The sequence below is a fragment of the Syzygium oleosum genome, unplaced genomic scaffold (genome assembly GCF_021117445.2).
Source record: "Syzygium oleosum isolate NSW1041296 unplaced genomic scaffold, Sole_v2.1 Sole_v2.12, whole genome shotgun sequence".
NCBI classification, from domain to species: domain Eukaryota; kingdom Viridiplantae; phylum Streptophyta; class Magnoliopsida; order Myrtales; family Myrtaceae; genus Syzygium; species Syzygium oleosum.
Genome location: NW_026607496.1, coordinates 6,114,056 through 6,139,701, shown reverse-complemented (window position 1 = coordinate 6,139,701; position 25,646 = coordinate 6,114,056). Strand labels below are relative to the sequence as shown.

At 40.9% G+C, this 25,646-nt stretch overlaps 3 protein-coding genes and 2 long non-coding RNA genes across 9 annotated transcripts; 3 read left to right on the top strand and 2 right to left on the bottom strand.

Annotated features, from left to right (window-relative positions):
- Positions 1–1,589: 1,589 nt before the first annotated feature.
- LOC115672385 (protein MIZU-KUSSEI 1) lies at positions 1,590–3,040 on the top strand. The gene has a single exon (XM_030594191.2). It carries the CDS (start codon positions 1,820–1,822, stop codon positions 2,597–2,599), a length of 780 nt encoding a protein of 259 aa, XP_030450051.1. The 5' UTR covers positions 1,590–1,819; the 3' UTR covers positions 2,600–3,040.
- Positions 3,041–4,183: 1,143 nt separating this feature from the next.
- Positions 4,184–5,426, top strand: LOC115672168 (uncharacterized). The gene is made up of 2 exons (XM_030593936.2): positions 4,184–4,339; positions 5,023–5,426. The coding sequence occupies exons 1-2, from the start codon at positions 4,184–4,186 to the stop codon at positions 5,221–5,223; spliced, it is 357 nt and encodes a 118-aa protein (XP_030449796.1). The 3' UTR covers positions 5,224–5,426.
- LOC130139417 (uncharacterized) lies at positions 4,914–6,308 on the bottom strand. 3 transcript variants are annotated; one of them, XR_008817619.1, is made up of 3 exons: positions 6,012–6,308; positions 5,624–5,688; positions 4,914–5,196 (listed from the first exon to the last, which is right to left on the bottom strand). It is a non-coding gene; the product is annotated as an uncharacterized LOC130139417 (long non-coding RNA). The 3 variants fall into 3 exon arrangements; XR_008817620.1 differs by lacking the exon at positions 6,012–6,308 and adding an exon at positions 5,871–6,005; XR_008817618.1 differs by lacking the exon at positions 6,012–6,308 and having other exon boundaries at positions 5,624–6,005.
- A 3,168-nt stretch (positions 6,309–9,476) lies between these two features.
- On the bottom strand, positions 9,477–12,621 carry LOC115672364 (uncharacterized). 3 transcript variants are annotated; one of them, XM_056316229.1, is made up of 8 exons: positions 12,314–12,621; positions 12,112–12,274; positions 11,212–11,388; positions 10,973–11,119; positions 10,608–10,709; positions 10,450–10,520; positions 10,299–10,366; positions 9,477–10,114 (listed from the first exon to the last, which is right to left on the bottom strand). In XM_056316229.1, exons 1-8 carry the CDS (start codon positions 12,403–12,405, stop codon positions 9,873–9,875), a joined length of 1,062 nt encoding a protein of 353 aa, XP_056172204.1. In that variant the 5' UTR covers positions 12,406–12,621; the 3' UTR covers positions 9,477–9,872. The 3 variants fall into 3 exon arrangements, with proteins under 3 accessions (XP_056172204.1, XP_030450020.1, XP_056172205.1); XM_030594160.2 differs by having other exon boundaries at positions 12,112–12,621; XM_056316230.1 differs by lacking the exon at positions 10,299–10,366 and having other exon boundaries at positions 12,112–12,621.
- Positions 12,622–19,832: 7,211 nt separating this feature from the next.
- Positions 19,833–22,789, top strand: LOC130139395 (uncharacterized). Its single transcript, XR_008817608.1, has 2 exons — positions 19,833–20,512; positions 22,601–22,789. It is a non-coding gene; the product is annotated as an uncharacterized LOC130139395 (long non-coding RNA).
- Positions 22,790–25,646: the final 2,857 nt, after the last annotated feature.

Here is a 25,646-nt window from a genome sequence, read left to right as displayed (position 1 = left end):
AGAAATTTTAGGAAGAGCAATGGCTTTGGGTAACGATGATGTTGATTCTTTAAGCTTGTATGAGCTTCAGCTTCTATTGCTAAGGGCAGGATGGAGCTCGGAAATGGAAAAGATTGGTCCCTGTTAAAAAAAAAACACTAAACCCGACTCGGACTGACCCGACCCGACCCGACCCTATTCTTGGAGCATATGCTGAACAGGGTTTTGGGTCGGGTCGGGTTGGGTCAAGCGTGACCCTATATATTTCGGGTCGGGTATAATGGAAGCCCGACCCGACCCATTGACACCCCTGGTAATGACAGTCCAGGCTAGTTTAAGCCAAACCTGATTTTATTAACGTGCACATATTTCTTTTCCAATTTGTCATTTGTCATTGAATTTGAAAAATCAAGCATATAATTATCAGACCATTAAGATGATACCACTCAAAAATCTATAAATTCCTTCCAAATAATTGAAATCGCTGGCGTTGGCTTTGACAAGACGGAACTTCTGATTTGGGGGGAGATGGGGAGCCGTAAGTAAATCTAAAAGTTCATTCAGAGCCCACAATAACTCTTTTTTTGTTATGTTTTGGGGCATTTCTTAGTTTGGCCCCTACTACCACATTATTTTTTGGTCAATTTGCCGTTTGATTATTAATCTCAACTTGGTTTTGGCTTTATAGGATAATTGTTAGTTATTTATTTTACTAACTTTTGCATTTCCGAATTTGAAACATATTTTTTTATAATTTGGGAATTATTTCGAATGGACTGACTACTGAGCTAATTAGACTTAACCATCTCAAGCTGGGTAGCCCGAACCATACCGACCGAGGGGAGAACTGAAATGATCTCGGATTCCCGACCCCGTTAACTCCCAACCCTTACTATCAGTCCGGACCGGTCCGAGCTCTCGGGCTACCAAGCTAAGATGAAATGCCCCTACTCATACGCGTGTTTCAATGTGGTAACACTAGTCCGTGCCATAGCACGCCCGAGGTGGCCAATCAATGAGCCATCAAAGCCGAATCCGATCTCCGTGGGTAGACATGGCAGGACGAGGAATGCGGGACGCAACTAACGTCAAAACCACGAAAGCTTTTTCCCCACCTACACGACCCATTCATCTATTCCATCAAAATTCGTCTCGCCGAATCGAGCTTTATCGCCAACCCAATCAAGCGGTAACGCTTTGTGGCGACGCGATCTTGCTCGCTACACGAGAGCTCGGGGATTCATCTATCTTAAGGCGAGATTCTGTTTGAACCGTGATGGTCTTGCATCATACTCGAGCCGAAGATGAAGATGATGATGATGCCATTGCTGTCCAGTCCCACGATGATGCCTGCGAGAGAGATTCGGGACACTGACATCTTTAGCCCCCAGACTTACTTTCTTTCAGGGGTCAAAGACAGAAAAGCCAGCCTGGTTCTTCTCCGTTCAGCCCAAAAGCTGCACAACGCAAAAGCGGCATAAGCCCCAGGCAGGGTTTTGACCGGGCTCGCTCCCCAATCTCGTTCACCCACCCCCCCACCCCCACTTGGGTCACGGCCCAATGGGTTCCCTACACGTGGCGACACCCCACTTCGTTTCCCCACTCCCTCCCTCCCTGCAGCTGCAGCTGCAACGGCTAGTCCCCCACCCCAAGCTGCTTCCCGCCTCTTTTCTCTATAAATTCACTCGCATCTTCACCTCCGCAAGAATCAGTTTCCGCGGCGACATCGTCCACCTCCGATCCATAGATTTTGTTCTTCTTCTTTTTTTTTTTTTTTGTGTGTGTCGAGTATCGGACCCGGTTCTTGATTCATTCTCTGTCGAGAACAACCCGCCCCGCCATGACCAAGATCGACACCCTCCGTCGGTTCATCCTCCCTTGCTTCGCCCCTCCCTTGGCCTCCCCGCCAATCGCCGCGCCCGCCCCTGCCCCCGCCACCAAGAAGCGCATAAGCACCTCGCTTCGAGACGACATTTACGACGAACCCAGAATCCAAGATCACAATCTGGACCTTGATCGACTTCGGAAGGGAAGCGGCGATGTCGAAGATGACGGATCCGGGGGAGACGCTGCGGGCTCGACGTCCCCCGTGGCCGTGGCGCCGCCGCGCCCTTCCAAGACCATGGTGATCGGGACGATCTTTGGCCCGCGCCGCGGGCACGTGTGGTTCTGCGTGCAGCACGACCGCCTCTCCACGAAGCCCTCCCTCCTCCTCGAGCTCTCGATCCCGACCCAGCAGCTCGTCAAGGAGATGCAGTCGAGCGAGCTCGTCCGGATCGCCCTCGAGTGCTCCGCCGACTCGGAGCCCGGGCTCGGTTCTTGCCCTCTGCGGTCCGTGCCCATGTGGACCCTCTCCTGTAACGGGCGGAAGCTCGGCTTCGCGACGAAGAGGAAAGCGAGCGAACAGAACCGGTCAATGCTCAAGACAATGCAGTCGATGACAGTTGGTGCCGGAGTCATACCATCTGGGACCGGCTCGGCGAGCTCCGAGGAGATCATGTACATGCGGGCGAATTATGAGCACGTCGTTGGCAGCGCCGACTCAGAGTCCTTCCATCTGATTAACCCAGACGAGTGCCAGGGTCAAGAACTCAGCCTGTTCTTGCTCAGGACGCGATAATTATACAAAGTTTCGGAGTTTTCCCTAAGGTGCAAATCGAATCGATATCTTTTAAATCCCGATTTTGATGGAGCGCGACGTCAAGAATCTTCGTGCAAGTTGGCTTAGCCTAGTTCACTGATCTAGAGAGAGAAATTGAACACAGATTTGATTTGCTTTTAGAATTGATGATACTCAAGAAGTTTTGGGTCTTCAAGAAGGTGGGTCACTGTGAGAATATGTAACTTTATGTGGACGTGCCTATCTTTTTTCTTCGGCTTTTGGTTTGTTGACTGGTATACGTGGTGGGCTAGAAGAAGAAAGCTTATTCAAGTGCAAAGAGAAAGTTCGTTTTTCTGAGTCTTTTGGTACTTTCTGTAGTGTTTTAGATGGAAGCTGAGATTCTTCTCAGCGATCTTGTAAATTTTCGACAGTGAAATGATAAACCAGATATCTTCTTCATTTTTTCCCCAGAAGCCTTTCAAATTAGTTATAACCTTTTATTCAGATCATTATGCCCGTTATAGTCGTAAAGGATTGCCCTAATTTGCGTTCTTGATGAGCAGATTTAGCATATCTTTAGTGAATATCGGAGAACTTGCGTGCATTTTGACTCTGTTCTGTTGGCCCCTTACAGAAGCTAAAGAATGTTGGCTGAAACAAACTGGTAAATTCTAACAATGGTACCCAGCATGATCTCTAATTCTGCAAATGCTTCGAACATTATAAGACTCAATTATTCTCGTTATTCATGTATTATCGGCGAAATTTCAATCCGGGTTAGCTTGTGGAAGGCTAAAAATATCAACTTGAACTACTGGTCATCCCCTTTAAGCATCACTTGAGTGGCTCTTGTAGCAGCAGCATCACTAGCCCTCAAAATTAAGGCTAAGTGGAAGCAAATTCCGAATACTTTTCAGCATTTTGGTATTTAAGTCCCAAAACCGAGCTCAGCGATTCCATCCTGCTTGGAGGTACTTCCTACCCAACATTGGGCAGGGAAGTTGATTCTTTATGTAGATTCCTTAAGCTGAGAAAAGGAAAAACAAAAATAAAAAAGAGCAAAAAATGGAAGTTAAAAAGAAGGGCTCAAACTGTTTTGCCAAACATGGACCACTTGCAAACACGGGACCAGCAGATGATGAAGCAGACAAATAAGAAGTCGCCAACCACATTAAATATCTTCATGCCTGCATTTGTTGTCCATAAACATTCCGAACTCTGTCTTTTACTTGGACCATCCTAGAGCCTATTGTAATTCAAGTCGTGGTTGTGTTCCATGCGCGAATGTAGTCCAAGAACTTCACCCCGATTAACGACAAAAAAGTTGCGTTCTTACATGAGAAACAGGCTACCTCCTCGGCTGTCGGCCGTGCGGGGGGTTCCCGGGTTACCAAAAAAAAAAAAAAAACAGGCTCGAAGCAAGATATTTTTCAGTACAACTGTCTATACATACAAATCATATTCCCTTTCGTGGAATTGAGCTGGAGGATTCTGAAACGTGCAGTGAATCCAGCCACCACTCGTTGCTTCGACTTCATCTATATATCTTCCTGTATAACTGTTGGCAATACCAATTTACCCTCCTTGAAGGTTTTTCTATTGATGCGAGGTTTCAGTGAGATGCTGGAGGGACGAGCTGTAGTGCGTGAGACAGACATGACAGAAGCAATGCGAAGCCATGTAATGGACTTAGCTTACCAAGCTCTCGACCTACATGAATCCTCCGATTGTCAGGCCATTGCTCATCATATCAAGCAGGTCATAGACTCACCTATGTCCCTAGCAAAATTCTCTGTTTAACCGAATTAATTTTTTGGTATCAGCATGTTGCCCCCTTATCCGTGGAAATACGCTTACTCTCCTGTTTTCAAGAGCAATTGCTGGAAAATTATTTTCTTTTGGCCTATGAGTTTGAGTTTTCTTCTTGAAACTAGATAGTCTTTGCAACAAAGTAGTGCGAGACAAGTGAAGATTTACGGCAAAATCCCTGATGTTAGTTAGATATAATAGCCATCATTAAGTAGAACAATCATATAAAGTGGTTTCTATGGTAGCATGTCATAATTCTGCTAAAGGACCTTAATAGGATAATTGCACTGCGCGGTCGCATTAATGAGACTGGCTTTGTTCTATCTTTGCACCGTTTGAGGGGTAACCCTTATTACTGATTCAACCGCTTGCTAAATACTCTGCTTCTGCTTTTTGCAAAGAATTGCAGGTGAAAAATTCTTTTATTCAGAATTCTAGTCATTCTAATTTGCCCCAGTTTTGCTGCAGCACCTATCCGGCCGGACAAAAAGTTCCTAAATAACTGGGAAATCTTTGTTAGGAATTGATATTCATGTTTTATTTGCAATCTTACATGATGAACACTGCCTTGCTGACTTGAAACCGAAGCTAGTTCCGAGGAGAGAGTGCTAACTCATCATAAATGACAACAGAAATTTGATGAAGCATACGGGCCGTCATGGCACTGCGTGGTCGGGAAGGACTTCGGGTCGTGCATCACTCACTTATGCGGGTGTTTCATATTCTTCCACATCGACACGATGGAGTTTCTCATCTTCAAGGACGGCAAGGACTTCACCGAAAGCAAGGAAGAGGCAGTTGGAGTCCTGCAAAGTAGCAAAAGCAGTTCTTGAACTTTCTATATATTGCTCGGGTTAATATTCCTTCTTTACCCCACTAATGGTGCAACCAAACATAATCTTAACTATAATATTGGCCAAATCTGTCTGGCATCTTCCAAGCAAGACGAGTGGGTGTAATTTTATTCTTGGCATATTCAAGCTTGCAGGAGAAAAAGATATGCTTTCAATTAGAAAGCTCAGTGTTATCCACAAAACGAGTCTCTTTAAGTTGGTTGGTGGTGCTGAATTATCTGTCATTGTTGCTTCCCTATTTGGCTATTTCTTATTGCATAAGTGGACGAAGTCATGACGTATTATCTAATAAACAATTCCAAGAGATCTGGATAACCATATGACGACACTTGATAAAGCTAAGCTAAGAATGACTGGTGAACAAAAACCATGAATTTACCCCCTCATAGGAGGCACGCATCAAAGAAGAACAGCTCGCAAGTTCAAGCAGCTCCACCTTCATCACTGAAAATTGAAAAAAGGAGATGAGTAATACCAAGACATGAGGTTCTCTGTTGCGTTAAAGATTCTTGCGAGCGACGTGCAAATCCATGCCGATAATTTTAATACAAAAAAACTAGAAAGAATAAGGGTAGACGGTTTCTGTACTATGGCTAGAACTGTCTTGCTCGAGATAGATTTCTTACACAGAGGGAGTCACCAGAAAGTGCAGCCAGTTTTGTCCGAGCACGAAGATGGGAATCCATGCCGATATTGTCAATACAACAAAAATGAGAAGAATAAGGGTACTATGATTATAACTGTCTTGCTCGACATAGATTTCTTACGCAGAGGAAGTCACCAGAAAGTGCAGCCACTTTTGTCGGAGCACGAGGACGCACAGAATTGCCCTAATCCTTGCAGAAGAGAAGAACAGAAAAACCTCTCCAGCTCTTCATTACTGATAAGGAATACGTAATCTGCTTCCCGAGGATTAGATACACTTTGGGAGATGATCCAAACCTCAGGATGCAGATTACCTGTTCCTCACCCAATAGAAATCATATCAGCTCATAGATCATAACACGATATCGCATCGTTAGCAGATGGAGGAGCAGAAAGAAAAATATTACTAAGGAACCGCTTCTACGAGGAAGGACTTTGAGGATGATGAGCCCGAAGCTTGTGAATTTATACTGGATTTAAAACTTACATGATTTGAAATATGGCCTGATTCCCTAAAAAAAAACCCCAACTTTAGATCAAGTCTCAAATCTACCCCGAACCTTTTTTTGTCTCAGAAAAAATCTCAAACTTTAGGTTCATTCCCAAATCTATCCCGAACTTTTCTTTGTCTCAGAAACTTCAAGTCTAGTCCCAAATCTGCCCCAAGTTTTGTTGTGTAAAAAAAATCACCAAAATTCATTTTCAAAAATATATTCCTGTGATCCAGTCTCAACTTGACGTGACACTTCCATGTCGATAACAAATCCACGTCAACAAATTAATGGGGCTTTTTTTTAGATAAAGAAAAGTTTAGGGCAAATTTGGACTTAACCTAAAAATAGGGATTTTTTTAAATTAAAAAAAAATTGGGGTGGATTTGTTTGTTTTTTTTTTTGGGTGTAAAATGTCAGTATTATAAAGCGAATGAAACACAGCAGCTTAGGGGTATCCCCCAGTATTACAAATGGTGCTAATAGCTCGAGAAGATGGAGGTGGGAAGTCTTCACATAGTAGACAATACAACATTTGTCTGAAAATGTCTACTGTTTTGGTAGAGTGAAGCTCTACCTCTTTTGAGGTGGATTTGTTATCGTCCCTAATTTTCATATCCTAGAACGGTTTTATTTTAGAGAATTTCAACAATTTTTATTGGGTTAGATTTGTTATCCAAGTGGAAATGCGGCATCGGTCTGTACCTATCGTCCCATTACTTTATCGACGTGGATTTGTTATCGACGTGGAAGTGTCGCGTCAAGTTGGGACTGGATCACGGGAATATATTTTTGAAAATAAATTGAATTTTGGTGATTTTTTTTTTACACAAAACAAAATTTGGGGTAGATTTGGGACTAAACTTAAACTTTGAGATTTTTTCTGAGACAAAAAAAAGTTTGGGATAGATTTTGGACTGGACCTAAAGTTTGGGGTTTTTTCCGAGACAAAAAAAAGTTCGGAGTAGATTTTGGACTTGACTTAAAGTTTTGGGTTTTTTTGGGAATTCACCCCAAATATATATTAATTAACTCAGACATATGAATGAGAGGTTAGAAGGCCTGTGAATCTTAGCACAAAGCCATGATAAGGTGCTCTTAGCTCCGAATGATGATGCATGGTTTGATTCTTGTTCTTCTTCAGCCAATGATAAGAACTTTCTTTCCTCATATAATGAAATTTCCGATTTGACCGCTGTTGATAGAGGAATGACTTAACTAATAAAGAAAACACTAAAGATCCTCTCACTAAAATGATTATAACTGATCTTTTGGAGAACACAAACAAGAAAATTAGAATCGTGAACTAGTGTTGTTGATACAATTAGTGTGCTTGAAGCTAGATCAGTATAATTCACTGGGAAGAATCTGAAAAAGCTTTTATAGATACTTCCGCTCTTATTGATATGATGTCTTGTGGCTGCTCTTTCACTTTCGAAAATGATAGTGTAAAAGAGGGGGGTCTCGTCACTTCCTCAAATATAATCTGGCTTTTGTTGTCTCCATCTGCTTTTAAACGCAGTAATCATATTCTTATTCCTAACTAGTTATATAGCCACCACAAAGCTTGTGCTCTTGGAGGATATATGCCGTGAACCGAGTGAGCACGGGTCGATTCGCTCATTCAATGACCCGTTTTAGCATGTCCCTACTACATTTCCATAACTGTCGACACAAATATTATCTGATGCTGCTCTTTCCTGGGGGCGTGCTCATGCCAGGTCATGATGTACCAGATCCTGTATGACGTGTCTGGCATTTCCAAACCAATGCCAAAGATCTTTCTCATAAATTGGGGTTGGTGAGGAGCTCAAGATACATCACTGGTTCACAGGACCAGTACAACGTGCCGAACCCAGCTTCCTATACTTAAGTAATTTCGGGGGTTATGTTCAATTATCTGAGCTGAACTTACTTCGCTTCATGCCATGCATTGAATACACTCTCATGATACTGGTTAGCTAGACAGGTTATGTCAGGAGGAGGCCAAACATTATCGCCATTCACATCATTGAAAACGTCGTTAAGAAAGAATGACCTATCTAAGCATAGAAAAAACGGTGACATGACACAAGTTAGATATCAGCAGCTTGGCAAGTTGCAGAAGCAGAGAAAGAAGTGAAAGCTATGATGCAGATTGTGGCATTCGATTCTCTTTAGAATAGGAATAAGAGGAGCAAAAATAAACGCAAAGCCAATCATGTATGGGTCCCTTGACAACTAACCCTATTCTACATCGTAACCCAAATCTAAGATTCTTCATTTATTTTATTTGCAATATGCCAAGCTATCACAGATATTTAAGGGTCTATGTGATTTTGATTGGAGCATTTTCAGTATACATCTCTCTCTTTTGATCATTACATCCACCAAAAAGAGTCGGCAGACGATCCACGCACTAGAGTGACGTGAACCGCGCCGAAAGCAGAGGCGATTCGAAGCAAACTTGGAAAAAATATCAGGATGTGCCAAAGACAATCGTGTCCAATACCCCACTTGATCCCCCGTATAAAGTTACCAACTTTTCTAAATTTAGGTACTTTGCCAAAACTGCAAAATTCTAGGCAAAAATATGTACAGTTGTACATGGAGTTGCGAAGGATGCGGTCTTCATGATCATCCATCCAGAACTATTTCGTTGGGTCCAACCCCGATGCTAGACTTGGGCAAGAGCCGGTTCGAACCACATGAACAATCATCAAGGATTATAATTAACAAAGCTGGGATTTGAAAGCTGGAAATGATTTTCCCAGTTTTCGATCGGCAGCTCAGCCCACCTCATCCACTATGAGGCATAGGCATCCACCCCGAGCAAGCGCGAGAGCTGCAACTTATGATCCATCACTGTGCCACAACACCCATGAATTGTGAGAGATGGATTTCGGCTTAAGACACAATTGCAACAGTCTGAACAAGATAAAGTACTCCAGCTCCAATCTGCTATGAGCCGCACACGAGAGAATAGATGGAGATTATAAAGGATTCGAGGAATCACACAATTCATCTACTAGATGCAGAATAGTAGTTCGATCAATTTACATATCCATGTAAGATGATAGCAAACAAAGCCAAGTCAGATCAATGACGAAACATAGGTAGAGTAAACTAGCCTCATGATAAGGCACTTATATGATATTAGAATTTCACAGAACTGTCTCATCAATAAATGCATAACCTGCCAAGCAGGTTTACAAGAGCAAAGACCAAATCTGTAGCTTCATGGTACTTTGAATCTCCTTTAAAGATAAAGACCTAATTAACCTCAACTCGGTACAACATCCGAAAGGCGGGCTAATTATGCACAGAAAAATTTGACCCCAAAATCACGACGGTAACAGCAAAATTTACCGTCATGGAACTTCATCACAAATATTGTAGATTCTCTTCATCCTATCTATCTACTTGCTACGTTAAAATCAACTGAATTTTCTTACTATTTTTCTCATAACGGTCTTGATGGAGTCATTGACAGCACAAGAAAGCAGTACACGGCTAATCCCGAGTAGAACTTTGAGATAGAAGCATCTTCAGTGTCTCGTAGGTCATGAAGACAATGCCCACACTAGGGACAACCTTGTAGTATTCAGGAAGTATCCCTCTATACAAGCCACGGAAGCCTTCTGTCCTGACTATGTGCCTGAACGTCCCAAACAAACCGCAATTGTAAATACGGGCTCGACCACCGGCCCCTTCCAATTGCATCCTTCGTCTCACAAGATCCAGAGGAAATGTAGCTACAAGGGAAAAGTAAGAGGATTTCACGGACATTAAGATCCAGAAAATATACTCGAGATAACTCTGTCTAGGCTTTCAATGACTCAAATCATGTGAAAGAATTCAGCAATTAGCAAAACGCTTGCAAAATGGGAAGATCTTATCTAGGAAGCAAGATTTAAATGGAACTTCCAAATTACTGACCAGTTGATGATGCAATCCCTGAAAGACTGCCACAAGCCAGACTGACCATCACAGTAGCGTCATTTGGCCTAATGTTAAGATAAAGAAAGATATACACTCACAAACCCAATGAAGCATCAGACAGAAACAAATAACCAGGAAAATTTTTTACCTTTGAGATTGCCAAAAAGATCTCAAGCTCTCATACACAGAGAAACTTATTGCTATGCTTGGTCCAACACCCTGCAAAACAGAAGACGCAGAGAAAACAGGTAAGTAGTATGCGACTTCATGAAGTTGAAGATACAGACACTTGAACCACAACTGTACCAACAACGTGGCTCCAAGTCCTTTATATAACCCCAAGAAGCCTTCCTCTCTACAAATGGTATGAAATGCGTGCCAAATACCTCTGTAGTACACTGTATTTCTCTGCAAAATCCAAAAAGTGCGAAGATGAATTAAATGAAGTAAAAAAGCCAAACATCACAAAACAAATCTAAAAGAACATGTATCTAACCTATGGTCTATCTATATGATCCATTGATACCTCTTGTTTTGACTTCCCCAACCCGAATAAATAAGTAAATGAGTAAACAGGAGGAGGAGGAAAGAAAAATGCTACCCTAACATGGGAGAGCAAGCATGCGAGATGGATTTCAAAACAGTGTAATCTTTTACATGTTCGGACTTACCTGCGCAGCAAGGCGTGTCCTAACAAGATCCAGAGGATATGTCGCGCTTGCAGCTGTTATTCCAGCCATTCCACCACCTACGAAGTGTACACAAAGACCTGCACTGGCACTTCCTTTGCTATTTTCCCCAAGAATTGACTGTAACATCTGCAGAACTAAAAAACACAATTAGGGACTCTCCACCATAACACTCTGTTCTGAAAAACATCTTGGAATTGGCCAGAGTATTTGTTACTGACACTTTTGTACCGTTCATAAGCGTAAAAGTTGACCGAAGAGTAAGGAAGGCGGTGAGCAATTGTAACCAGATTTCCCTTCCAGAAGGCCCTAAACCCTTCTTCATTGACGATGCGTGATGCCTCATGCCATATGCTAGCCTTGCTCAGGGCTGCAACATCTGCGTGCATACCTTGCACCTTGGCAGATCAAATAACATACAAGATTCAATATAGAGTATAGAAAAGCTGCCATTTGATCGAAATATAAATTGCCATGACCCACAATATCTCCGCCCTCGCATACACAAGGGGAAAAGATAACACCCCCCCTAAACCACAAAAAAACCTACTTCCTGCCGTGATTTCTATATAATCTACCTCAAAGAAAGGTATCCCGGAAAAAAAAAAAAAAGTCTTGTGCATCAATATCAGGGGTTCAGAGACTATCCAGCTCCATTGTTAAAATAGCAAAATAAGGGAAGAAAATCATCTCCACTACTCCAATTCTATGCTGCCTATTATTGGATAATTCTAAGAATTGCAAAACCATCGATATAATGTCAATAGCCCAGAGGAAGTTTCCAAACTGAAAATAAGCAGAACCAGAAGCCTAGACAGATTTTAGGTTCTAACTATCATATTGCCTCCATGCCACGAGGTCAATCTCTCCACAATAGCTTTTGTGGAAACCCAGCAAACGAATAGGCTGGACCAAGAAGAAATTTCAAGTATTTCCAACTTCTTTATGCTGACATCTATCTTGCTAATTGTACCTACACTATGCTCCACGTAATGCGTCCTGTCCCAGCCAGCCCATTTCATCGTCAACAATTTTTCCATCTCGTGTCAAACATACAACCGACACTACAAACAGAAAAAAGGGCAAGAAAACGATGTCAAAAGAGAGACGGTGGGTTGAACCTGAAACAAGATAGTGAGGCGACCAAGGGGCGCCGTGCAAGTCTTGCTGAAAGCGCCGGCGACGCCACCGGCCAGGAGCTGCTGCACGGTCCCAGTCTGGGACTGCGGGTTCAGGCTCTGCTTCTTGAGCTGCGGCGGCTGCGGCTGCGGCTGCGGCTGCTGCTGCTGCTGCTGCTGCTGCTGATGCTGATGCTGCTGCTGCAGGAAGCTCCTCGACCCACTATCAAGAACGCCGCCGTGGGCCGAACTGAGAGCCCTCTGGCCTCCTTCCACGACGACCCCGACCGCGTTCATGGCGCTCGACCACCACCGACCTGGGTCACGCCGTATCAGGGTCCTCTCCGCGCAGCTTCGAAGAAGGGTACAGGACAGGACAGAGCATCGAGGTGGGGAGGAGCGCCTTCAAGAACCATAGAATCGGGAAAACCAGGAACGGGTCATGCGGTGCATTCGGAAGAGGGTTCCTCCTTTCTTGCGTATTTCCTTTAAGGGTCGCCCAAAACCCTAAATTGAAAGCGGAGGCTAATTTGACGTTGAAGAAGAAGGGTTTTAATTTTAATTTTAATTTTAATTTTGATTTAATTTTTTTTATTATTGTTGTTGGTATTTTATGGTGCGAGTTTAGTTAAGGGTTATTACCATGAAAAATCCCGTACTCTTGTGATAAATTTATCTTAAATTAATTTACCTCAAACTGGTATACTTGTGATAATTTTACCCTCCGTTAGTTTCTGTTAAATTTTACTATCAAATTGCTAAGTTAAATGACACGTGACAGTTGATGGATGTATCAGTTTGGATTATATTCTCTATTTGTCATAGGTGCATAAGTTTGTGACTTTTTTTTGTATTAATCCAAAAATTGTCACAAATGTATTAAATCGGGATTTTTTGCGATCAAAATTAATTTTGGTTAAATTTATTATAGATGTACTAATTTAGAGTTTTTTATAGTGTTAACCCTTTAGTTAAAATAAGGAAAGTTTGGCATTTGGACCTGTAAATCGTGTGAGAAAATTCTTTTCTGACTAATTTTTAGACTTTGGATTTTCCACCTGTAAGTCGTTTGAGAAAATTCTTTTCTGCCTAATTTTTGGACTTTGGCTAATTTGTTACTTTTCTCGTTTTTAGCGAGAGTTTTCCACCGAACCTCCATGGATCTATAGTGAATATTCCCCCCGAGAGATGCCGAAACTGAGTTCAAAGTCTAGGGTTTGTGTTTGGACAAAGAGTAAGTGAGGTGATGAAGAATGTTATTTCAAAAGTGAGATTTCTTGGGGCATTTTTTGGTTGGTCCGACCAAGCAAAAATATATTTTCTTCCTTGAAAATAGCACATAACACAATTTCAAATAGTGACATTTCATGAAAAATTGTCCAAAAATTTCTAAACCTATTGTATTTTTGCCAATTAGTTATTACACATTTCAATTTTGCCAATTCAATCCTAAAACTTTTGTATTTGTATCAGTTCAGTCCATTCGGTCAATTTCGGCTGGCAAACGCTGACGTGAGCGCCAGCCAACCATCCAACCAATGTTGATGTCGCAAATTTTTAATATTAATTTTTTCCGATTTTTTTTCCTTTTTTTTCTTCTGCCATTCTCCCCTCCCTCCCCCCCGACCAGAGGTAAGGACCGGCGAAGTCGATCTCACCAGCCTCTAGCAAAGCTTGCCCCCACCAGTGGCCGGCGACGGCGAGGCTTGCCCTCACCAATGGCAGGCGATGGCGAGGCTCGCCCTCGCCAGTGGTCGACAGGGCCAAGCTTCGCTAGACGCTAGCGAGGTCAACCTCGTCGGTCCTCACCCAAAGGAAAGAAGGACAAAAAAAAAAGGAAAAAAATTAATAAAATATTCGAAAATATTAAAAAAATTTGCTACGTCAACGTTGGCCGGACAGCGTCCACGTCAGCGTCGGCTGGGTAAAATTGGCTGGATGGAATGAATTGGCACAAACACAAAAGTTTAAGAACCGAATTGATAAAATTGAAAGGTTTAAGACTTAATTGGCAAAAATGTAATAGGTTTAGGACTTTTTGGACAATTTTCCTTGAGATTTCACGTTGAATTGATATGAACCCCCTTCACCAATTTTTATTCGTGATTAATGACCAAGTACGACTATTTAATCGATCACAACTCAAAATGATTTTACGGATAATTGTACTGCATGAGTATTTGAGCTATACAACCTTTTTACCCTCATAATATGCATTTCGTGTTCTTCCAAGTCAATTCGTAAGTGATGGTGGCTAACATCGCCAACTATGGTCATGTCCAATTTAGTGTGTATCTTTGTCACAGAGTTGATCATCACTGCAATCTTCCTTCAGTCGAACCCATATGATGGTCACTTGTTATTGTCTTCAGCTCGCCACATCACAATCTTTAGCGCACACTAGGGGTGTGCAAAGGAATCAGGAACCGCCCGGAACCAGACTAGGCCGGCCCGAAATTGGCAGTTCCCGTGAGGACCAGTCCGATTCTCTGTTCTAATTTATTAGAACTGAATTAGAACCGGTAAGTATTGGTCCAGTTCCCGGTTCTAGGCATGGAACCGCCTACCCGGAATGGACCGGTAATATAAATAATTTTTAAGAAAAATTTCAACCAAAAAAAGAAGAAATTTTTTTTAGAAAAATAAAAACCATAAAATCCTTAATTTGAAGCTCGACTCTCAACTCCCATCAACTCACAACCACGCCTCTAGCCGTTCATCGCCTCCCTCTCTCACTCTCAGTCACCTCCATTAGCGTGAAACTTGGTGGGACTGGTTCCATGGATCCACCCGAAAACTGGACCACTAATCTGGTCCCAGTTTCAATTTCTCAAAATCGGTCCTTAGTGGGCGGTTCCGGATTCCATGTTGAGAACCGCCCAACCGAACCATGCTCACCCCTAGCGCACACTGAGATATTGTGAGTCTCCAGCTTCAAGTTGCAACTCTTCTTGCTCAAAAGCCTACCATCTAAGCAAAAAGCTTATGGTTGCGTCTGGCACAACTTTGTCAAAGGCCTTTGGCAAAATGTTGCAGTATTTGAAAGTAAAAATGCAAAAGCCTTTGAGTCAAAGTTAGCATTTGGGTGCTTAACTCAATGGAAGTCCTACCAAGCATTGGCATTTGAAATTTTCAAAATGCAGCTTTCAAGGTTAATGATTTTTTTAAATTTGAATTTTCCCTAACTAAATTATATAAATTCTAGCTTTATCCTCACCTTCATTTTCTTGTGCAAATATGTTCGGCATCCCATTGTCGCCAACAAGGTCAGATCTTACCGCCATCGCCTTAGATATGCACCCGGCGGCCATCCATCAAGGCTGCTAGCTCTGACTTCTCAATTGGTTTTCTTTTAGCCCTGCAAATTTCTCTATTTTTAAATACAAAACCAGGTCTAAAGCACGGTTACATTTGGTAGTTTGGATTTAAGTCTGGATATGATAAGTTGTAGCCCTGTGCAATCGAACCAGTTCTACTCGAGAACCGGATCGGACAGCCTTGAAAACAGGTTCGGTTGACCAATTTCGGAACGAGTATAATTCCTCTTGTTAACACCTAAATTTTGGCGACCCAGTTAATCGTTCATTGCATAAAAATTAAGGATTGATCTCGGCCCTTAGACAAAAAATATTAGTTAAATTGCATGTAGATTAGGAGCATTTGCATCAGTAATTACGCTCATATAATTGCATTTGCATTGGACCGGCGGGGTACGGACTTAAGTGAATGGTTTTGAGCTTAATTGATTGGACTTAGCCCAAAAGATTAAATGTTTGTCCAAGCCCATTGAATACATATATGGCCGAAATTTGCATTATAAAGCAAGCTGGAATAATTGAATTATCAAATTATTAAATAATATACTTGGAAAATAATTCATATTATTTTGTGAATATTCAACTAGAGAAAATAATCAGAAAATTACCTAAGTTGAGTATCAAAATTAGAAAATAATATATCTTGGCTCTTGCAAGATAACCCTAATTAACTCTTATAAATAGATGCGTTAGGGTTCACAATTGAGGAGGCCACACAATTTCATACACGGCCACCACCGATAGAAAAAGGAGAGCACGTTCGCGAGGGAGCTCTCTTGCCGAAAAGCTGCTTCAACACACTCGAGGTGAGAGAGAGATTGTTGCAAGTTCACAAGAGACAAAAAGCTTGGGCGTTCAGCAAAGGGAAGAAATGCCAAAGAAAGGTACCTGGGCTTTATTCAGCGAGCATTGGACTTTCCAGTGACGTCCGTGCATCACGAGTTGAGGCGGCAACCTATTGTTTCCTTGCTCGAGCCACGATATCACCACGTGTCTCCGCTCCGAACTCGCTACGACTTTGCTGCCCGTGAATCCCACTTCGAGCGATCAGCCGCGCTGTCTTGTGTTGCTAATTGCTTCACCAAAATTCTTTTTTCACAGGTTCCCCCAAGTCGCTGTCCTTGCGACGTACCGAGCATCGATCCTTGAATCGCTAGCCATGAATTGAAGTTCCTCATCACTGCGATCTGTGAGCATTCTTGTCGTCGGCATATCGCGAGCCCATCGTGAGTACTGCCAAGCCTTCCCCAGCCGAGTCACGCCGCAAGCCACCATCCGTCGAGTCCCACGATCCGCAATCCAGATCCGTCGTCCGTCCGAATTTGGAAACGCTATTCGAGCAGTATCGCGGATTAGGTAAGAATTTTCATTACTCAATTTTCATATATTTTGTTGCCTAATTTGTGAAATTGCAATCTTGTTTAAATATTTGAGTAATATTACCATATCCATGAAAACTCCCAAGTACCCTTAAATTAGGAATTATTTCCTAATTTCGTAACGTGCTATGACTGACAGTCCGATTTCATGCCCAAAATATGACTCGCGATCGCACGAAAAATCGTCAATCCGATCTCCCGCCCAAGATATGATTCGCGATTGTGCGGAAGATTGACCAATTCGATCCTCATGCCCGAGATATGATTTGTCAATCTATTGTTTCTAAATTTAAATGGATATGGATAATATTTCTTGTGATTGGGTGTCGTGTTCACTTTATTTCTTTCCGTATTTTGTTTGAATTGAATTGATTGTCTTTCCATAAAAAAAAATACAAAAAGATTAGGTAAAATTTGAGTAGATAATATATTGCATGTTTACAATAAATTTTGATTATTTTCTTAGAATAGATTAGATTCTTTTCTTTGATATTATTATTACATGTTTAAATTAGGTTAATTATTCATTCCGAATTTAAACTAAAAAATATAAAAAATACCACGTGCATGTCATATTAGAGTAGTCGCATATTAATTAATTCTTGTCATTAGAAATCTCACGTCTAGGTTCATTTGCATGCCATATGAGAGATAGTGCATTTAATTGTTGTTAGAATTAGGACATTTAGGTAAATCGTATGTCGCATGTCATGTTAGACTAGTAGCATGCATTGCATATAGTTTAATTTTCACTAAATAAGAGAAAACTCTAAAAAAGATTTGAGTGAAATTGTGTGTTAATTAGAAATCATATTATGATTGTCAATGTGATTTTGTAACTAACATTGCAGATGCTTTTGCTGCTTTGAGGTAAGTCCTTATCTTACAATTTATTTATTGCTTTGCATTAATGAGTGTTATATTATTGATTGCGCATCCACATGATCACCTCGCATGTTAGTAGATAGGTTTAAAATCAATCCAAGTTGCCCGCAAATATTTTTTTTGAAATAAAAGAGAAAAGGTACCGAAAGGGCATTAGAGTAATCTAGTGTAACCAAGTCCCCGAATCCATAATCTCTTGTTCGTAGGAGTAAAGTAATTCTCCTGATATTTTACTTGGGTTTCTAATCAACCCACCAAAAAATAGATTAGTTGCAACTCCTAATTGAAATGATTTGCATGTTAAAAACTTAAACCCTAAGTCGCGAATTGATAAGGCTTGGGAGGGCCCGAGTTAGGCTTAGACTTAATAATCCATTAGCCAAACCCTAGGTGGTGCACCGCGGGAGGTTAGGTCGCGACACCTCTGTTTCTAACCTCAGCCTCTTCTCTATTTCTCATACTCCTTTCTTCATCACTCGCATGGCACGCTAGCACAGTGGCCATCTCTTGCCGTAGGAACCCCTTGTCGCCATCGTCAATCCTCTCTTAGTCTCCCACTTTTGCCCGTGCCCGTAGAAACCCAGCCCAAAGCAATCAAGCTCCATCTCTCTCATTGTTCGCCTCTCTCTTTCTGCAGCAACCCTAGCTCTGCCTCTCTCTTTCTTTTGCAACTCGTTGACTCCAATTTGTGGCATGTCTTTGCTGTTGACGTGCTAAGCATGCCGATTCTCCGTTGGAAACAAGGTGAGTCTCATTCTTCCATTGTGTGGGGGCTCGTCAGATTGCGAGATGTGGTGCCCGATGTTGATAATTTGAAAAAATTTGGTTCGTGAGATTGATAAGATGAGATTGATAAGAAATGAACCTGTTATCGTTAGAGTTCGTTAGTCGCTTAAGTTGTAGAATTTTACTCATTAATCAAGAGTGATGAAAATATTTTTGTTCTATTCCCGTATGCTTGTCATGGTGGTGATGGATAGCGGTCAATGGCATGTAATTCGAGTCAATGGTCTATGTGTTGATTCCATGTTCATGTTGGTTTGTTTCTTCAATCTATGTTCTGTCCATTTTCTTACTGTTACCATTGTGGAGGATTGAGTTGATGGTGACGGATGGCCATAGTTAGTGATTTGGAGATGATTAAGAGTGATCGTTGGGGGAGTGTAACTTAGTCTCTGAATATATCTGTTGATAACTCTAGTGTTTTGGCTCTGGAACTTGATAAGAAATAAACATCGGAATGATAAATTGGGGAACATCAACCATTAAAGGGAGAAGAATAACAAAGAGAGAGAGAAAGGAGACACTTAACAATGCTGTGTAATTGGTCCTATCAACACTCTTGAAGGAGGTACAAGACAAAGCATCGATGTGGGTGCAAACCATACAATCGGGAAAACCAGAAACAGGGTCATGTGTTGTTGGAAAGGTTTTTCCTTTGGGGGGAGGGGGGGAAACCAAGAATGGGGTCATGTGTTGTTTGAAAGGTTCTTCCTTTTTTTTAAGGGGGGAGGCATGTGGAACCGGGAATGGAGTCATGTGTTGTTGGAAAGGTTCTTCTCTATGTAGCACCGACACGCGGTCAACGCACCGGACACGCCTCCGACACGTGAGTCCGGAATCCCAATACGCGATTCTGACACGTACGGGGTCAATTTTATAAATTTTCAAAAAAATAGGGGTCAAAATATAAATTTATAAAAAAGAGAAAAATAAATGTGGAAGAAAAAGGGCTAAAACACGCTGCCTCTTTGCTTTCTCTGTCTTCTTTGCTCGACCGATGACCTCCCATCTCAAATTCTCTTCTTTCTTCTTTCCGTCGACCACCGGTCCACCTCAAGGCTCTCTCCGCGCCAGTTGCCGGTCGCCGCTACAGCCATGTAGCAAGCAGATACACCTCTCTTTGTTTCTACCGAGTGCCCTCTCTTTGTTTCTGCCAAGTGCCCCGGTCACGGGCTTTGACTTTTCTATCGTTTGTCTTGGTGTCAAATTTGATGGTGTAATGGTAGCTCGATGAAGGAGGAAGTCGTGGTGAGTGGGAAGAAGGAAGAAGTCATGGGGAAGGGGGCCGGCCGGTGTGGGTGGGTTGCCGAGGGGGGGGGGGGGGGGGGCATGTGTGTAGGTTGGGGGGAAAGAAGGAAGAAGTCGTGGGGCGTGTGGGTGGGTTGTTTGAGATAAAATTCAGTGAGTTTGGATGATCGTTATGCCAATGATAGGCATTAGTATGTTACAACAAGAGAGGAGAGGGGGTCCCGCACTTCTTTTTTTCTTTTAAGTGAATCAATGTTTGGATAAGTAAGAACTTCAAGTTTGGTTGGGAACGAGGTTGCTTGATCTGGAATAGAGTTTTGGAGGTGTGGAAATGAGACAGTTGATTTTCGAGTCAATTTGGTGATATGAAAATGTGCCTGCCATTCGTAACCACATTCATATTAATGACAATTTAATTGGTGCAATGCAACATCGGCACATATTGAATCTGCAGTTAATGATATATTTTTTATGGGTTGAGGTGTATCTTGTTGTATGTGGTATTATGATGTCAGTTTACTTTTTCCTTAAAGGTACCAAATAATGCTTGGTGATGGGTTATCAGAGTGTGAGTTCTTGTGCTATTGCTGTGAGTAACTTATCTCAGTCTACCAAATGGATGTTACATGTTCCTGCCCCTACTTACTGCTTATTGATTTGGGTGAATCTAATATGTGGGTGTTGGTATTGTGATGGTATTTTCTGTAGAATGACTTCAAGCATGGGTAGTAGCACTTCTTGTACATAAGCGCCTACATCTACCAATGAAGATTCGAATAAATCAATATGGAGGTATATCACTAAGCTAGCTGCTCATAGCGATGCAGGGGGAAATTTGTCTTGGAAATGCAATCTTTACCAAAAAGATTTTAGGAGTTCATATACAAGAGTGAGGGCCCATTTGTCGATGATCAAAGGAAAAGGAATTGGAAAATGCGGAAAAGTAGAAAAAAATGATCTTTTGGAGATGGAAAGATTAGAGGAATAGGTCAATACTAGATTAGCGAGTCTTACAACTAAAAATGTACCTTTGCCCCTTTCTAGTGTTTCAATTAGTTGTGGTGGTAGTGAACCTAGTAGTGGGATGGATTTAGACTCCAAAAAAAAGGAATATTGGAAGTGGGAGTGGAGGATTACTTGAGAAGGCATTCAACATGAATCAACGAGAATATTTAGATTATGAGATTGCTAGGATGTTTTATTTGGCGGGCTTGCCGTTTAACCTATCAAGGAACCCTTACTTTCAATCCACTTTTACTTATGCCACTAATCATAATATTGCGGGATATGTACTACCGAAATACAATTTGTTAAGGACCACTTTGTTGCAAAAAGAGAAGGCAAATATTAATAGGTTGTGTGCACCTATTATAAACATGTGGAGGGAGAAAGGTGTAAGTATTGTAAGTGATGGATGGAGTGACTCACATAGGAAATCACTTATTAATTTTATGGTGGTGTCAGATGGAGAACCTATGTTTATAAAGTCAGTTGATTGTTCGGGAGAAACAAAGGATATGCATTTCATTTTTAACTTATTCAAAGAAGTGATCAATGAAATTAGGCATGAGAAAGTGGTCCAAGTGATTACGGATAATGTTTCAAATTATAAGGGCACAGGATAACTCGTTGAGCAAGAATTTCCATCCATTATTTTGGACGCCTTATGTGGTGCACATTCTTAATCTTGCATTGAAGAACATTTGTGACCCAAAGAATATGGAAACTAATCATGAAGTTTATTTGGAATGTAGTTGGATTTCCGAGATTGTTTCAGAAGTTATGCGAATCAAACATTTCACCATGAACCATTCCATGAGGCTAGCAATATACAATGAGTTTGTTAAGTTGAAGTTGCTTTCCGTAGCGGATACACGTTTTGCTTCGATGATTGTGATGCTTAGGAGGTTTAAGTTAATAAAAAGTGGTCTTCAAAGCATAATTATTTGTGACAAATGGAATATCTATCGAGATGATAATCAAGGAAGGGCTAAGTTTGTCAAGGAGAAGATGTTGGATGATTTTTTGTGGGATTCAATTGATTATATACTTTCCTTCACGACTCCTATTTATGACATGCTTAGAATTTGTGACACCGACAAGCCCTGTCTTCACTTAGTTTATAACATGTGGGATTCAATGATTGAAAAAGTGAAGAGAGCTATATATGAGCATGAGTGAAAAGGCTAGATGAGAAGTCTACATTTTATGAGGCGGTTCATACAATTCTTGTGGATCGTTGGACTAGAAACAACACTCCACTTCATTGCTTAGCACATGTCTTGAATCCTAGGTAAGTTCTAAAATTGTATGAGATTATTACTTTATTAGTTGTTCTTTCTTTGACATGATAATATAATACTCTTTTTACTTATTATGGTTTTCTATTTTTATTTTATTAAATAAGGTACTATAGTGACCAATGGCTCAATGGAGATCCTTCTCGAGTTTCTCCATATAAGGATAACAACATCATCCAGGAAAGAAAAAAATGTTTTAGGAAATACTTTCCTAACTTGGAGGAGCGCACCAAGATGAATTTAGAGTATGTAGATTTTGCGTGCACAAATAGGGAGTTTAGAGAATTTGATTCCATTCAAAGTCGGTATTCTATGGATCTTTAAGGCTTGGCGGATTATTCATGGTGAAAGTGCACCTATGCTTCAAAGCATAGCCTTAAAGCTTCTTGCACAACCTTCTTCTTCATCATGTGCCGAGAGGAATTGGAGTGCTTACTCCTTTGTGCACTTAATGAGGAGAAATAAAATGACTCCAAAACGTGCAGAAGATTTGGTTTCATTTATAGCAACCTACGTCTTCTATCAAGAAAAAGCCCACAATATGCACAAGGAGAGATCAAGATGTGAGATATTGGTAAAGATGCATTTGACACGTTTGAAGATGTTGGAGTGCTTGAAGTTGCGAATTTTTTACTTGATGTGCCGGAGATGGAGTGCGATGTTTTTTAGAAGAAGTGGATAATGTAGATGAATGACTTGTTATATTTGATAGTGAAATGTGGATTGTTTTTTGTTTTTTTGACTTATTGTTAAATGTTGAATTTAATGGGACAAACATTTTTAGATGGTGTTCTATATTGAAATATGAGAACATGAATTTTGAGGAGAAGTTTGCATATTGCATATACTCTGTTTCCCTAATTGAATTTGTGAATGCGCTTCTTTCGATGGATCAGTGAGGTGTTACTCGAAAAGCATTGAATTTACATAACCTAAACTAGTCAAGTTCATCTTTTTATTGGAACTTAATGGTTTTATGGGTTCTAATAAGGAAGATCAATCACAAGTAGATTTACTTGCATATTTTTAAGAAGGAAGGTTCACGTCTGCCGTCCTTGCCAAGATTGGATGTTATCTTGGTAATAGAACTGCTTTCTTTCCTCGCATCCGAAAGTTGCAATTTGAAGTCAATTGGCTTTTATTTTGAAATGGCTTCTAGTTCTTCCAAGAGTTTGTATATATCCACCTTAATGATATTAGAATTGGTGTCACAAATTAGTTTTTTTCTTAAATAGTTCTTTGTAGTTAAGTTTGTTTTTGGCCTTTACAGAAATGGCCGTTCCCCCTTAAGAACAAAGTGAATGATCCACATGGGGGCTTTTTAGAAATGTGGCATTCTGGAATTGATCTTCATCATTTAATAACTTTGGTTTACCTTGAAAATCATTGTACGGTGCAGTCTACCGGATGTGTACGGGATGGTATTGTTGCTGAAAGTTAGCCATTTTACATTGGCATTTTGTCTGCCATGTCTCTTGTTTATATTGGGCTGCTTTTGTTCCAAAGTTTTGTCTATTTGTGAATTTCTCTTAGTAACTCGTATTCAGGTGTTTGTGTTTTTAGGCTAGACTAGCTATTTATAAACCAATTGTTTTTTGTCATTATGGTATATTTTATTATTAAAAATATATATTTAATATATGTGTTCCAATATGTCAGAATTCTCTATTTTTTTAAGAAATGATGTGTCGCGTGTCATGTCATGTCGTATCGCGCATCGGTGTCGGTGCTACATAGGTTCTTCCTTTGGAGGGGGGTTGACAAAAACCCTAGGACCTTAGAGCCCTAATTGCAAGAGGAGGCTAATTTGATGTTGAAGAAGAAGGGTTTTAATTTTATTTAATTTTATTTTTATTGGTGTTGGTAATTTGTGGTGTGAGTTTTAGCTAAAGTAGAAAAGTTTGGCATTTGGAAATATTTTTTTTTCCGTCTAATTGTTGGACTTTGGATTTTGCACCTCAAAATCATGTGAGAAAATTCTTTTGTTTTGTTTTGTTTGTTTTTGGCTAATTTGTAACTTTTTCGTTTTTAGCGAGAGTTTTCTGCAGAACCTCCATGGATCTATACTGAATATTCCCCCGAGAGATGCCAAAATTGAGTTTAAGGTCTAGGGTTTGTGTTTGGACATAATTTTGGCATCTCTCGGTTTTCGTTTCCGAGCCGGTCCAGTTCGGTTCCAGGCATTTCCCGGTTCATTTGCAAACCCCTAAATAATATCCCCTTCGCCAATTTTTATTCGTGGTTAATGCGCAAGTGCGACGGTTTAATCGATCACGAGTCACAATGATTTTATGGATAATCCTATTGCAGGAGTATTTGAGCTATACAACGTTTTTTACCCGCGTAATTACGTTTCATGCTCTTCCTGGTCGATTTTGTGAGTGACGGTCGCTAACAGTCACCGACTATTGTCGTGTCTAATTCAGTATGTATCTTTATCGCAGAATTGACCATCACCACAATCTTCCTTTAGCCGGAACCAAATGATGGTTGCTTGCTATCGTCTTCAGCATGTTCTTATTCTCTCCTCTTCGCCACATCACGATCTTTAGCGGACACTGTCATTTTGATAGTCTTTGGCTTCAAGCTGCTACTCTTCTCGCTTAAAGGCTTACCATCTAAGCTAAAAGCCTATGGTTGCGTTTAGCACAGCCTTGTTAAAGGCCTTTTCGCCCATAAAGGTCTTTGGCAAAATGCTGAGGAATTTGGAAATGAAAATGCAAAGGGCTTTGAGTCAAAATTAGCATTTCTAAAGGCCCTTAGCTCAATGGAAGTCCTACCAAGCATTGACATGTGGAATTTCCAAAATGCTACTTTCTAAGGTTAATGATTTTTTTTCAAAAAAACTTTGCCCTCATTAGATTATCTAAATTCCAGCTTCATCCTTACCCTCATTTCTTGTGCAAATTTGATTGACATGCCACGTTGTCGCCAACGGGCTCAAATCTTACCGGCGTCGCTTCAGATTTGCCCCCAATAGCCATCGATCAAGGTCGCCAACTCCGACTATTTCACAATTGATTTTCTTTGATCTCTGCAATCTTCTCTTTCTATATATATAAAAAACTCTTTACACAATTTGGTCTAAAGCCTGGTTGCATTTTATAGTCTAGATTTGAGCCTAAATAGGATAAGTTGTTAGTCTATCTGGTGTTTAGGGACATTCTTTGGACCGGACATACTCTGGACCGAATAAGCATCACGATTTTACTCAATTTTAGATTGTTTAATTTGGGCCATCATGCAAAGCAAAGGCCAGTGGTGATCATCTTCGATTGCGGCCACCATGGTGGCGGCGGCGGCCACAATCACTAGATCTAGGATTTTCCATTTCAGTCTTTTAATCTTATTGAATTTTTTTAAGAAACAAGTGCACTGGAAATCCTAAAACATATCACGAAAATGCAATTGAGTTCTAAAACTTACAAAAAGTGTAATTAAGTCCTAAAACTTATCAAATTGGTGCAATCAAGTTCTTCCGTTAACTCCATCCAACTTAGCTAACGGAAAATGCTTATGTGCCTTTGTTATTATTTTTTTTTCTCTCCTATGTGGCACTAACGTGGCTTAAGCATGAAGGAGGAGAGAGAAAGTAAAAAAAAATGCCAGCATTTTCTGTTAACTAA

Excerpts from the sequence above, each read along its gene's own strand:
- LOC115672385 (XM_030594191.2), top strand. The coding sequence starts at position 1,820 with ATGACCAAGATCGACACCCTCCGTCGGTTCATCCTCCCTTGCTTCGCC.
- LOC115672168 (XM_030593936.2), top strand. The coding sequence starts at position 4,184 with ATGCGAGGTTTCAGTGAGATGCTGGAGGGACGAGCTGTAGTGCGTGAG. Across the intron at positions 4,340-5,022 it reads TTGCTCATCATATCAAGCAG|AAATTTGATGAAGCATACGG; the intron begins GTCATAGACTCA and ends AAATGACAACAG.
- LOC115672364 (XM_030594160.2), bottom strand. The coding sequence starts at position 12,405 with ATGAACGCGGTCGGGGTCGTCGTGGAAGGAGGCCAGAGGGCTCTCAGT. Across the intron at positions 11,389-12,111 it reads GCCTCACTATCTTGTTTCAG|GTGCAAGGTATGCACGCAGA; the intron begins GTTCAACCCACC and ends TGATCTGCCAAG. Across the intron at positions 10,710-10,972 it reads GGACACGCCTTGCTGCGCAG|AGAAATACAGTGTACTACAG; the intron begins GTAAGTCCGAAC and ends TGGATTTTGCAG.